At 47.2% G+C, this 14,147-nt stretch overlaps 1 protein-coding gene across 5 annotated transcripts in view; it reads left to right on the forward strand.

Annotated features, from left to right (window-relative positions):
* PPP1R16B (protein phosphatase 1 regulatory subunit 16B) overlaps positions 1–14,147 on the forward strand; it is a 101,691-nt gene that overhangs the window by 17,068 nt on the left and 70,476 nt on the right. For all 5 annotated transcript variants that reach the window (XM_007193121.3, XM_007193122.3, XM_057530183.1 and 2 more), the window contains exon 2: positions 8,924–9,274. In XM_007193121.3, the coding sequence (XP_007193183.1) occupies positions 9,025–9,274 (250 nt within the window). In that variant the 5' untranslated portion in view covers positions 8,924–9,024. The remainder of the gene's footprint in view (positions 1–8,923; positions 9,275–14,147) is intronic.

Consider the following 14,147-nt stretch of genomic DNA (forward strand, 5'->3'; position numbering starts at 1 on the left):
GTTGCATGCTCAGTATTCATGCAGCCAATTCCCACTCCTTTATCTGTGGCAGACATTACTAATCAATCACAGCCCTCATTCCTCCTGTTATCACATGTGGCCTCATAACCTCTGTCCTCAAAGTGCTCCAAGAAGCCACCACCAACCTAAGAGTTGGCACAACAGAGGAAAGCTCATCCAAGGATGTCATGCTGAGAGAGGGAGACAGAGGTGGCAGAGGCCACTCCAGCCTTAGTCAGTGTGAATAGCCATCCCCTATTTAATAAATGCGTAAACCAGGAGGGCATTCTGTGGCCACACGTGGCCTCCTTTGGAAAATGATCCCTCTAGCTGCAAAGGGAGTTTTTATCTCTCTGCAAGGGAGGGGGTGGACCACACTCCCCCAAGCCTGGAGAAGCAGTATGTGTAATTTGACTCCCATTTCCCCGTGCTTAGCTATTACATAAGCTTCTTTAGAAGACTGGCTGGCTTAGCACCGTGACTGTGACTGACTAATGTGTTCGTAGACATCATGTCATCTTCGCATGTGCCCCATCCTTGGCACCTTTGTTCTGTCCCCTGCAGCCGCCTCCACAGTGGCATTCTTACCCATAAGTAGGTGGGCCTCTCTGTGGGTTCAGGTTCAAGGAGAGAAGCTCAGCATGGAAGATGGTTGTGTTCACGGGTTTTCCTTCACCCCTTCGAGCTGTGGCTTCCTCTGAAGTTTTCTCAGAGCTGAGTCTGAGACAGCTGCCTCACCTTCACAAGTAGAAGTGAATCTAAAACATCGTCAATCGATATCTACTTGCAATGGTTCTTCCACACTGTCTAGCCTGGTGGTTACCAAGTGCTGGGCTGCAAATATACATGATAGAGTCTTACTGCTGATACAGATGATCTGTCTGCCAGGTTGGGACTGGGGTTCACTGAGCCAGTCCCACCTCCAACCCAATATGGACCTTCTCTCTCTGCAGCCTCATGAGTGACCATGGAGTTCCTGGCGGTGGGGACCCCAGCATCACACCATGGCTGGGCTTTGAATCACCAGTGTTAGACAGTTCTTCCTCATTCCAGGCTGATCCTACTTTTTTTTTTTTTTTTTTTTTTTTCCCTGCGCCACGCAGCATGCAGGATCTTTAGTTCCCTGACCATGGATCGAACCCACACCCCCTGCAGTGGAAGCATGGAGTCTAAACCACTTTCCGCCAGGAAAGTGCCGGGCTGATCCTACTTCTTCATTTTGCCTGTTTGTGATCCCAACTCTGCCCTCTAGAGAACAAAGCTAATCCTTTCATTCATGGCTTTCATTAAGGCCTGGTCCTATATTACCAAAATGGCCCAGCCAGTTCAGACAGAGGTCAACTGGGCTATTATCTCAATGCTGGACATGATTCTTTTCCTGAGAGAGCTCAAGATGCTTTAGTTGCTTGATCGATCGCTCTGTTCTTGTTGAACTTGTGGTTTTCGAGTCCTGCCACCCTCCCCTCTCCTCCATCCCTGCCCCCCACCCCCCAAGGTCTTGTCAAATTAGGTTATAGTTAGTGGGCTTCAGAGAACAGTGACAAATCAAGGCCAAGCCCAGGGCCACCACTCAGAGGTCTGAATGAAGGAGCACAGCTGGGAGAGGCAGAGTTAAGGAGCAGACCCTCAGGGACCCGAGTCCCACAACAGATTTAAAACCAGGATGTCTGTCTAGGATGACTGTGCACGAAATCTAGAAGGTTCATTACAGCAAGGGTAGAACAGAAAGTCTACAGAATCCCATGAGAATGGAGTTGGTGGGGAGACAAGGCTAATTTCTAATTCAGATTTTGGAGCACCAAGGGCCCCAGAAGTCTCTTTGTTCATGAGTAAAGCATCTTTATACGGGGGGTGGGGGGTGGGGGGGTGGGGAGTGAGCAGGAAGGGGGAAATGACGCTATTATTCAAAGGAGCGTGCTGTGGGAGGGCGGAGGTGTGCATCCTTTAGGAGAGAAAGTGAGTCCCAAGTGAGCTCGGAGCAGGGAAAGCCGGTGCAGCGTTTTGTTTTGCTTTTTCCCTCGTGCTCAATGGTACAGGAAGCACGAGGCGCAAGCACTCACGGCTTTCCTCCAGGGAGCTGCCAAGGTTCCCTGGAGAAGAATAGCTGAAGAACAAGAAAAAAAATCTTAACGTTTTCTGTTAACAGTGTGAACTTTGAGGCACTGTCTGACTCATGTTTTAAAGTCTCTTCAATTTGAATTCACCTTCCTTCGTGTTGTTTTTCTCAAGGCACTGGGCTCGAGTCCAAAGATGTGTCAACCAGCCGCTCCTCTGGGATGGAGGCGTCGCAAGGCCTGGGTCCCCTTCCCCCACCTCAGGGGGCGGGGCTGCCGTGGAAACCTGGCTTTGGCCTTCCCACCCTTCTTCAAGGCTGGCCCCCAGCTTGGGCCTGGAGGGCCATAAGATGGCCATTCTAGGGGAAGTGGAGGTATCTGGTGATATGCCCCAGCAAGAGACCACTCATTCTGATTCAGGCAGCATCTCCTTCTGGGGCTCCCATTCCTGCATCCCTAAAAGTAGCATAAATGTCTGTTAGGGTACTCTTGGCTACAAGTAACAAAATCAATTCAACTGGCTTAAATAATAAAGGAGATAAAGTCCAGAGGTCCCTGAATTAAAGGACCCTGTTTCCCTCCTCTGACTCCCGAGTATTGGCCTTATCCAAAGCCCGGCTTCCAGCAGCAACTGGGGTTTATGCTTCCCATTCATGGGCATGGGAAGAGACAGCTTCTGATTGGTCCAGCTTAGGTCATGTGCCTCCCCCTAACCAATCACTCTGGCTGGGCTTAGGCTGTTGCTCATGGACTCTGGCCAATCAGCACGGAGTGATACTGAGGGAACTACACAGACCATCACCAAGCTGTGTATTTCAATGGGCCCATGCCTTTCTTCTTCTTGTTTCCTCAGAGACATATCATCCCCCAAACAACACTCTTATAATAGCCTTCTTTTCATTTCTGGGGGAGGGGAGGGATTCTGTAGTGCACCCTGCCCAGCCCGCCTCCACCTCGTCCCCAAGCGCAGCCCCTACTTTCCTACACTGCTTGTTTTTCCTTTTCTGCGGCAGCGAGGGTTAGTGGATACACCACCAGGAATCCAGTTCGGCTTTGTCAGACAGCAGTCAGAGGCTGAATCAAGGCTTACTCCAACTGCCTGTTCCTGCCTCACTGAGGGTCAAAGGCGTTGGCCTCAGACTTGGGGCTGCCCAGAATCGGGCTACTTTGGTTCATCCGCCCAGACCTGACACAGCCACTGGTTGGAAAAATTATCAAGTACCGTACTTTGTTTTCCCCTTGCTTCTGATTCCTCTTTTCACAGCGCATACACTTCCTGGATAACCTCAGCCCAACCTGGCCTCTGCGGACCCCTCCCCCACCCGCGTCTCTAGCCTAGCCATTCCATTAGCTCGCGTGCCCACATCATGCCCAGTTCTCTTCAAGATGGTCCATCCGGATGCTCCCACAACACACTGGGCTCAGTATGTCTCCGTGGAGCTGGTTTTCCTCCAGTGAGGTCCTCCTTGGGGATCTCCTTTAACAGTTAATGATGCCTGGAATTCTCTGGTGGTCCTGTGGTTAGGGCTCCAGGACGCTTCCACTGCAGGGGGCATGGGTTCAATCCCTGGCGGGGGAACTAAGATCTCGCATGCCATGCGCAGCAGCCAATAAATAATAAATAAATAAAAACTCCCCTACCCTTAAAAGAGAGAAAAAAAAAAGAGTTGATAATGCCATTGCTCTCCTGGGTCCTGGCAGTTTGGGCTGTGTCCCCATCACCAACCAGGGCTATCCCTGGAAGTATGGGCAGGGGCACCGGGTCTCACGACAGAGCCAGTCCACAGCTCATAGGAGCCAGGACTTCTGTGGGCTGCCCCAGCACCCAGGCCAGTGCCCTGTCTTGGGGGCTGCCCAGCTGCTGTGTTAACAGCACTGATGGCAATTCTTTAATTAGACCAAGCAGGGTTTTCTTGGACGGGGGTGGGAGGAGGTGTGTGGGTCTATTGGGGGAAACTAGGTCACCTGAAAACCAGCAGTCAAGAGGGAGCTGTCCTGGAGCCCCAGCTCCAGGGAACCCAGAGGGGCGAGCCGGGTGGGAGCTGGCAGAGAGAGCAAAGTCAGAGAAAATGTGCTCTGGCCCCCGTTTTTGGCCCTTGGGAGGCATTGTTCTCACCTTTCTCCAGGGGGCTGGGCAACTGACCTTAATTCCTTTACCCAAGCAAACTGTCCAAGCCAGGGAAGGCACAGCAGTGAGTACCTTCTGTCTGCATGGGGCCCACCACCCTGAGGCCCAAGGAGGGAGCACTATACTGGGAGTCAGGCCCAGGGTTCAAGTTACTGCTCAGTCTCTGTATCCCGTGAGTGTGTCCTCCACTCCCTTGTGCCTCTGTTTTGTCATCCATCCAATGGGTAGGGACTATACCTGTCTTTACCCTGCTGTATACCTAGCTCTCAGTGCAGTCCTGGCCATGTGATAGATGCCCAATAAATATTTGTCAGATGAAGTAATGAGCTCCTATGAGTGCTTCTTTTATAAGATTGTTGTCACTGAAGATCAGTGACCAGGACGGTTTCCCAAATGTCAATCACGATTTTTGCCAGGACGAAATACCATCATTATTTAATTTTTCTTTGCTACCACCTTGTAAGATTTCCACTGAAGTAGATTTATTTTTAAAGGAAATTTTATTTCACTACCATAAATAAACACTAACTGTGAAACCAAATCCACAGGGGAAAAAAAAATCATTGTTATTACATTCTGTCTTAGATACCATTTCTTGCCCAAGGCTATTAGCCTGAGGCCTGCTTTCTCTTTGTTCAGGAGGGAAATTGACATGGTTATAAACATGGTTATAAAGATGTCTATTACCAACGAACTATTAGCACTTTCTTCTGGAGACAATCTGATAGACTGAAAAAGAAATGAAAAGGAGGTAACTTGGTGACTCTGATTCCATGTTATATTAAGTCTTGTCCTGAACTTTTGAAAATTCCCTCGGTATGGGTTCTCTTTCTATACTTAGGGAAACACCTGGCTGGGATGATGGCTGAGGAAGTTCTTGGAAAAGGATTAAGGACTTTAACAGGGTGATTGATATGATTATTCTTATCTTCAGTCTTAGCATGTTCTTGGTACCTACCACTTAGTAGGTGATCAGTGAATACTTAATAATGAAGAAATGAGTAACCATCTGTGTACAGAATCTTAGGGCTGAAAGAAATTGTACAGAACACTTAGGCTGATCTGTTATCAGTAGAAATTGTATTCTCTGGTGAGTGATGGAGAATTTGCCACCTCCAGAGACAGCCACTGGACCACAAGCCCTTGTTCAATTGCTTGTTGGACAGCTCTGGAGGCCAGGTGCCTGTTTTTTTTGGTGCACACCACTGTTCCCCTATGCCTTGGTCCTGTTCTGCACTGGGGAGACTCACAGACTATCTTCTCTTTCTTGTGCAGATTGGACTTGTGGATATTTGGAGACTGCTGTCTCATTCCGCCTAAGGCAGGGCTTGCAAACTGAAATGACCATAGGAGCTAGCAAGTGATGCCAATTAGTGAAGGAGGTCAGGTGGGAGTAATGGGGGGGGGGGAAGTAGTGGGGACTATGGGAAATTAGATGGGCCCCATCTAAAGGGGACAGTCCTACTCCAAACCTGCTGATTATTGCCACGTAAGCGCAGTGTGGCCAGGTACGGAGATGTTCTAAGAAAAGCTGAAAATCTGATTTTGGATATAAAATCTTCAAGTTTTAAAAGTTAGCAATGAATGACAATACTGTAAATCATGATGTGGGCCAAAAACCAACCAAGCAAACACACAAACATGATGTGGACCACAGGGGACTTTCTGGTTGTCTGGCCTTGTACCACAGGTTGCTCACTGCTTCCCACAAGACTTCTGTTCCCATTGGGCTGGGCAGTCCCATCCACTTCCAGCCATGTTTGTGCGTGTTGGTTCCCAGAATTTCCTCCATGGTGTTCAGCCCCTCTCCATGCCTTTGTACATTGCCAAGCTCCCATGTCTGCCCTCTTCACCTGGTGGGCTACTCATCCTTGGAGTTTCAAATCAGTTGCCTTCTACTCTGGAGAGCCTTTTCTGATAACCTTAGGCAGAAAAGGTCTTCTATTTTCTAGCTGTGTGATGTAGGGTAGTTTACTTAATCTCTCTGTGCCTCAGTTTTCTTATCTGTGAAATGGGGATGATAATAGTACCTATCTCATTAGGTCATCAGAAGGATTAGATTAGTTTACAGATAGATGACAGACAGGCAGACTTGGGTTTCCTAGAAGGCAGAGCTGATCCTCAATCCATCTCTGAACCAGAACTCATCACAGGGCAGGTTTCATTGTTTGATTCCTTGAAGAAGTGGGGGAAAGTAAATATGTGGTCCACTAGCTCCCAGTGAGTTCTGACCATCATGATGATACAGCATGGCTGTGAATTCAACTCTTCTGAGCTCCTTACTTTTAAAAAGGAATATCTATCTAAATGACTAAAAAACAGTGAGCACGCCAAATTCTGGCAGAGAAACTGGATCACTCACACATGGCTGGTGGGAATGAAAAAATGGTACAGCCACTTTGGAAAATAGTTTGACAATTTATTATGAAACTTGTACTCTTGGGTATTTACTCCAGAGAATTGAAAACTTATGTTCACACAAAAACCTGTACATGAATATATTAGCCCCAAACTAGAAACAACCCTGATGCTCTTCAATGAGTGAATGGATAAACAAACTGGGGCACATCCATAAAGTGGGGATACCACTCAGCAACCAAAAAGGAATGAACTACTGTTATGCAAAACAACTTGGATGAATCTCAAGGGATGTTGAATGAAAAAAGTCAATCCCAAAAGGTTACCCACTGTCTGATTCTTTTATATAACATTTTTGAAGTGACAGAATTCAAGAGATGGGGAATAGATTAGTGATTGACAAGGGCAAGGACAGGAGTGCATTGGGAGAGGGGGATGAGGGATCCTTGTGTGATGGAACTGTTTGTATCTTGACTGTGGTGGTGGATACACAAACCTACACTTGTGACAAAATTGCTTAAAACTCAACACACACACATACAAATGAGTACATATAAAACTGGGGACAGCTGAATAGATTGATAGGTTGTATCAATGTCAGGTTCTTGGTTTCGACACTGTACTGTAGTTTTGCAAGATGTTACCTTTGGGATAAACTAGGTAAAGTTTGCACGGGATCGTTCCACATTATTTGTTACAACCGTATGTAAATTTATAATTATCTCAAAATATAAAGTTTAATTGAAAAAGCATTGCAAGATACTCAGAACAAAACAAAAGGCAACCAAGGGCAGTTTGCTTGTTTCCTGCTGAGCCTTGCCATTGGCTTATGTTTATCCTTTTTTTTTTTTTAAATAAATTTATTTACTTGTTTATTTTTGGCTGCGTTGGGTCTTCACTGCTACACGGGGGCTACTCTTTGCTGCAGTGTGCGGGCTTCTCATTGCAGTGGCTTCTCTTGTTGTGGAGCTCGGGCTTTAGGCGCGAGGGCTTCAGTAGTTGTGGCGTGCGGGCTCAGTAGGTGTGGCGCACAGGCTTCGTTGCTCCGTGGCTTGTGGGATCTTCCTGGACCAGGGCTCGAACCCGTGTCCCCTGCATTGGCAGGCGGATTCTTAACCACTGTGCCACCAGGGAAGTCCCTGGCTTATGTTTACCCTTGAGATCAGGTCCACTCAGACCCCAGGAGCTTTTGCCCTCTGAATATTGCCAAGCCAACCCCTTCCCCATTCCTCCTGTGTATGCTCCAGTCTCTTCAGGGAGAGACCTGAAGAACATTCTGAGCTCCTGAGGGTCCAGCCGAAGGCTGAATCCTGGTCTTTAGCCTCCTGAGGACCAGCAGCTCCAGAGTGAAGCAGGGAACCCAGGAGATTAACAATCACTTGCTGAAGGCCAGTGCTATGCTGATCCCCTTTGTGATAGTGAGCATTTCCACAGCACATAAATGTAGACCTGTACCCAGCATCCTGCAGTCTTCCACCAGCCTTGCCTCCATGGGTTCCCAGATGTGCTGCGTTTACGTGTCCCTGCTTTTCTTCCTCCAAGCTTGTTTCTCTTTGCTATAACTTGTTTCTCTTTGGTATAACTTTTTTGGTCAGCTCTTTCTTCCTTGAACATCCTGTAAATTCTGGGAGGTGGATACAAAATTTTACATGTGGGAAAACAGGCTTAGAAAGGCTCAAGTTGTTGCAAGACCTTTTCCTTCTGCATCTGAGAGACCATAGGGTCTGTGCTTACAGGAAGACAGCACCCACTTGGCTTCACACTGAAATTTTGTTGACTTCATGTTGCCCAAGAACTGATGAGAGCAAGAGGTGTGAATTTTTTTAAATAAGTCATCCAAAGAGGAAAACTTCAACTAAGGTTTTCTAGGTCCCAGTAGTTCAGCAGCTATTTGTGGGTCTTAGGACCCCTTTATACTCTTAAGATTAAGGTTCCCAAAGAGCTTTCATTTATGTGGATTATATCTGTCAATATTAACCTATTTTGTAATTAATACAGAGACATTCAAAATATAATCCTCATTCCTTTAAAACTAACAATAAACCCCTTCTATGTTATAAAAAGAAACCCCGTATGTGTTATAACAATAGAACAACCTTATATGAAATTACAATATGACCACCCGAAAGTAAGGATTATTATGTGACCGTGATGGAGGTGTTAGCTAACAGTGGTAATCGTATTGCAGTATATCAAATCAACATGTTGTACACTTGAAACTTACATAATGTCATAGGTCATTTGTATCTCAATTTAAAAAAAAGAAAAACAATAAGATAGGGGGAAAAAAGCGTTTGGAACGTGGGGCCGGGTGACATCATCAGATCGGAGTTTTGAGCCTGACAAGCATGTCCATGTGTGTCTCTCCCCTTCCCCGCCACAGGCTCCAGCATGCGGCCCCAGCCCCGCAGGAGCCCCCATGCCGCCCCAGCCCCCGGCGCGCTGTGCTAGCCTCCAGCCAGGGCGCGGGGAGGCGCGGAGGCCATGGCCAGCCACGTGGACCTGCTGACCGAGCTGCAGCTGCTGGAGAAGGTGCCCACGTTGGAGCGGCTGCGCGCCGCCCAGAAGCGCCGGGCCCAGCAGCTGAAGAAGTGGGCGCAGTATGAGCAGGACCTGCAGCATCGCAAGCGCAAGCACGAACGGAAGCGCAGCACGGGCGGCCGGCGAAAGAAGGTGTCCTTCGAGGCAAGCGTGGCCCTGCTGGAGGCCTCGCTTAGGAACGACGCCGAGGAAGGTAGGTCACTCCTGGTCCTGGTTGGTGGGTGGCTACCTGGGCCTCTTGGATTCTGGGTTCTGTGCCAGTGGAGGGGAGAGCTGGGTGGGTCTGGCCCTCGCCCACGTTTGCGCAGCCCCACACATCTTAGGAGATGGATGCTCCTAGGAAGGGCTCTGAAATCTGAGACTTCTTTTTGAAAACAAGAATACCAGCCTTTGGCTAATGAATACTCATTTTCCTTCCCTCCCACTAATATTGACGGTCAACCTACATCTCGTGCATTACTATTCCAGATATGGTGGTGAACCAGTTGGATTTGGTTTCTCTCCTCCAGGAGCTCAGTACTCACAGGACGTTGCATTTCCTAAGCTCCTCCTCTGTACGGCAGAACTGTCTGCTGGTCCCTTTTATTCGGTCTTCACTTTCGAGGTAGATGGCTTAGAGGGGTGGAGAACAGCATAGGCTCTGAGGTTAGATGACCCAGGTCTCAAGCTGGTTTTGGGAATTATCCCCTGGGTGACCCTGCCAAGTCTCTTCAGCTCCCTGTACCTTAGTTTCTGCCTCTGTAAAATGGGGATAATAATAGTATCCGCCTCCAGGGCTTGCTATGAACACTAAAATAGAGAATACCTGCAAGTCCTTGACATGGTCCCTCCTACTGTGTAAGTGATTAGTATGTTTTAGTTTATTATATTGTTACTATATTTTCTTTCATTATATTTATATACATTTATATAAAATTATACTTGTATAAAATTACATTTATTTAAAGAGTGTCCAGCAAGTCTAGAAACAGAGACAAATGTACACAATGTTGTCTAGGACATTTTCACTCTGTAAAACGGATGAATAAATAAATATGAACACATATATGCATTCATATAATCTGTTTCCAGATTTTATGGATACCCTGTACTTGTTATATTTTATTTAGTTATTGTCATTATGTGTCTTATGATCCAGATATCATGATACCAAAGAGGCAGGTATAATAATACCCATTTTACAGATGGGGAAACTGAGACCCAGCAAGGTTCAGGAACTTGACCAAGGAAAGAGAGCTGGAATCAGAACTCCCAGGATCCAGGCTCTTGTCCCTGGCTTCATGGCCTCGTGGGTTTGCTCCCCATTATAAGAGTGAACAGAGGATTGGTGATTTGGTCAAAGCCCTGTTCTCTGAGCATGCTCTGAGGGGTCACGCCTGCTCACTGTGCAGCTGAGATGTGTCCATGCATCCCGTGTTCCCCTCAGCAGGCTCTGGTCCCCCCCTGTATATGAATCCCTTCTGCCTCTCCTTGGAGGGACCTAGCCATGTTTCCTGGGTCCCTCTGGCCTCCAGTCTCCACACGCCCCCCCGCCCCCAGACACTTGGTGCTAAAGCAGCCAATAAAAGAACTGAAGGGTGGAGGCATTTACCACTCCAAAGAGTATTAGGGTTTACAAGAGTATTAGGGTCCTCAGGTTCTAGAACCCTCTGAGAAGCACACTTCCCTTTCTGCCCTGGTTACAGAGAGCTCTGGGAACTGAGTAGGGAGGCATTCCCGGAACCAGTCAGCTGCAAAATGCGCAGCCAGAGCCGGGGTGAGCAGCCCCTGTGAGAGAGGCGTGAAATCTCAGGCTCCAGGGACGTGGCCCTGCGAGGCTACTTCCCACGTGTCATTTGCCGGGTGACGCGTCGGGTCCCTCCCACTCAGTGGGCGGCACGTCATGACGTCTGATTTTGTCGTGGGCGGCGCTGCATCAGCCCTCCTTTCACACTCATCTTCCACCCCCTTCTCCCCTGCCTGAGGCCCCTTTCCCCTCGCTGAAGGGGCTTTTCAGAGGCTTTGTGAGCCGGATGACCGGCTGCTTCGGAGCATTCGTGCCTCCCCCCAGCCTTCCGCTTCCCCAGCCCCGGCCCCCGCCCCGTGGCCCGCACCGCGGTGCGCTCCCACGGGTACAGGTTAGAAAGAGTGCTGGGCTTGGGTCCAAGGTCCAGGGGCCCCTCGGCCCTGCATGCGACCTTCAACGGCTTGTTTCACCTCTCCGGCTCCAGTTTCTTAATCTGTAAAAGGGGTTTTGAACGCTTGCCCTCAAGGGGGTGTAGCAAGAATTAGACAAGATCCTGGATGTCACAGCTCTTTGAAAAGTGACTCTGAACCCTGCACCAGCATGGCGATCATTTTAACACACTTTTCCCTATGTTTTTTTTATTTTTATTTTTTAAGACTTTAATGTTTTTAAGAACCCAAATACATGCTTCCGGTAAAAATCAAACTACTTAGAAATGTAAAGAGTAAAAAGTCCCGTCCATCCCTCTTCCCTTCCTTCCTCCCTCCCTCCCTTCCTTCCTTCCTTCCTTCTTTCCTTCCTTCCTCCCTCCCTCCCTTCCTTCTGTGATTACTGCTGCTCTTAGTTTGATGTGCTTCCTTCTGGGCATTTTTCTTACTTACGTATTTGTAGACTTGGCGAAATAAAGAGCTAGTTTGTGATTTTTGTTTGTTTTGGTTTTTATGTAAGTGATAATATACTCGATACATTATTCTGTAGGTTTTTATTTTTACCCAGCAGTGTATTTTGGAGGTGTTTTCATGCCAGTACAATGGGATAATAGATCTGCATTCTCCTTTTTAATTGCTTCGTAGTATTCTGCAGTATGGATTCACCAGCATTTTTGAACTACTTCCTTTTTGTTAGGCATATAAGTGTTGTCAGTAGTTTTGCTTTTGCCACAGTGAATGTTTTGTGCACACATGCAAATGTTTATCTGTATATTAAATCTGAATAAGAAAAGTGATAGATCCCCCAGGCTGTTCCCCTGACAGCCAAGTGAGAGTGGAGGGCCAGAGCATTGCGCCCCGTGGCAGGCAGTTGGAGTGCGGTGAGAGGTGCCCCTGGGGTCCACAGTTATCTGGGTTTTGAGCGGGGGTGTGGAAGCTGCCAGCCGCCAGCAGGCGCTGTCACCAGACTGTGTTCAGCTTCCTGGCAGCATGACCAAGCCCGGTGCTCCCAGCTGGCTAGGACGGCTTCTGCATGCTGGGGAGCTGGTGCCGGGGCAGCTGCTGGGGCGTTAGATGACAGTGGGATGGGAACGTGGGGTAGCAGCTCCCCCGCTCCCCTGAGCTCACAGCAGTGGCTGAGTCAACCTCCTCCACCTGCCAGGGTGATGTGAGTCATTCCTGGAGTAAGGCAGTGCTGGGGAACTCACTGACTTTCCTTCTCTGGCTCCGCATCGCCTCAGGCTAATGTCCGGGCACCAGGGACCCTCCACGGCCTTGGACTTGCCTGAGCCCCATGTTCCCACTGCTGGGTATCAGTTCCAGCCACTTCCACCTCCTCTGGCTTCCTGCCCAAGCCCTGCATTCTCTTACCTTTCCACCTTTGCATATGCGGTTTAAGTCCTGTGGTACCTTCTTGGGGAGCTGTCTCTGATCCTTTTCTATACCCTTTCCCCCATCACTAGGTAGAGCAGTAACTCAGTACACAGCTGACTTGGGTCCAAGGTCCAGGGGCCTTGGCAGTGCAGTGTCGTGGAGAGAAGCATAGTCTCCAGAGCTAGTTATCCAGGACTCCCCATCCCAGCTCTGCCATATACTAGCTGCGCAACCTGGGAAAGTTCATTAATTTCTTGGTGCCTCGGTTTCCCCCATCTGTAAAAACAAGCATGATATAGTACACCTGCCTTAATTTAATCCTGTAGGATTAAATTGGGTTGACACATGTGGGAGTGGTATGGTAAGAAGTACATATGCTATACATATGATATCACTTCTATGTGGAATCTAAAGTATGACACAGATGAACTTATTTGCAGAACAGAAACAGACCCACAGACATAGAAAACAAACTTATCATTGCCAAAGGGGAAAAGGGAGGCGGAGGGATAAATTAGGAGTTTAGGATTAGCAGATGCAAACTACTGTATATAAAATAGATAAACAACAAGGTCTTACTGTATAGCACAGGGAACTATATTCAATATCTTGTAATAAACTATAATGGAAAAGAATATGAAAACATATATATGTATAACTGAATCACTTTGCTGTACACCGGAAACTAACACAACATTGTAAATTAACTATACTTTAATTTAAAAAATTTAAATGAGAAGTACATATGATATAAATTGTTGTTATCCTGCATTATCTATTATTCTACACTTACATAATCTATTATTAGTGTATATTCTGATTGTCATCATTATTATTATTTACCAAGTGCTTGCTTTGTACCAGGCTGCCTGATTTACAGGCATTATCTCAGTTAATCTTTCCAGCAATCCTCTGAGGCAGAGAGTCAAACTCCATTTTTAAAAAACAGCTCTATTGAGGTTTAATTTACATATCATCAAATTTGCCCATTTTAAGTGTACAGTTCAATGATTTTCAATAAATTTACAAAGTTGGGAATCCATCACCACAGCCTAGTTGTAGAATATTCCATCGCCCCAGAAAGAAACTTTGAGTCCATTTGTAGTCATTCCCAGTTTCTGCTCCAGCCCCTGCCCCAGGCAACCACAAATCTATTTTTTGCCTCTATATATTTGCCTTTTCTGGACATCTCATTTACATGGACTTATACACTATGTGATCTTTTGTGATTGGCTACTTTCATTTAGAATAATGTTTTCAAGGTGCATCTAGGCTGTGGCATGCATCAGGACTTTATTCCTTTTTATTGCCCTATAGTATTCTGCAGTATTGATATGCCACATTTTGGGGACCCATTCACCAGCTGATGAACATTTGGATGGTTTCCATTTGGGATTATGATGAGTAATGCTGCTAAGAACATTTGTATGCAAGTCCTTTTGGGGACATATGTTTTCATTTGTCTTGGGCAGTTACCTAGGAATGGAATTGTTGGGTCACGTGGTAAATTTGTGTTTAACTTTTAAGAAACTGCTAAA

This window comes from Balaenoptera acutorostrata, chromosome 15 (genome assembly GCF_949987535.1).
Source record: "Balaenoptera acutorostrata chromosome 15, mBalAcu1.1, whole genome shotgun sequence".
NCBI lineage: Eukaryota > Metazoa > Chordata > Mammalia > Artiodactyla > Balaenopteridae > Balaenoptera > Balaenoptera acutorostrata.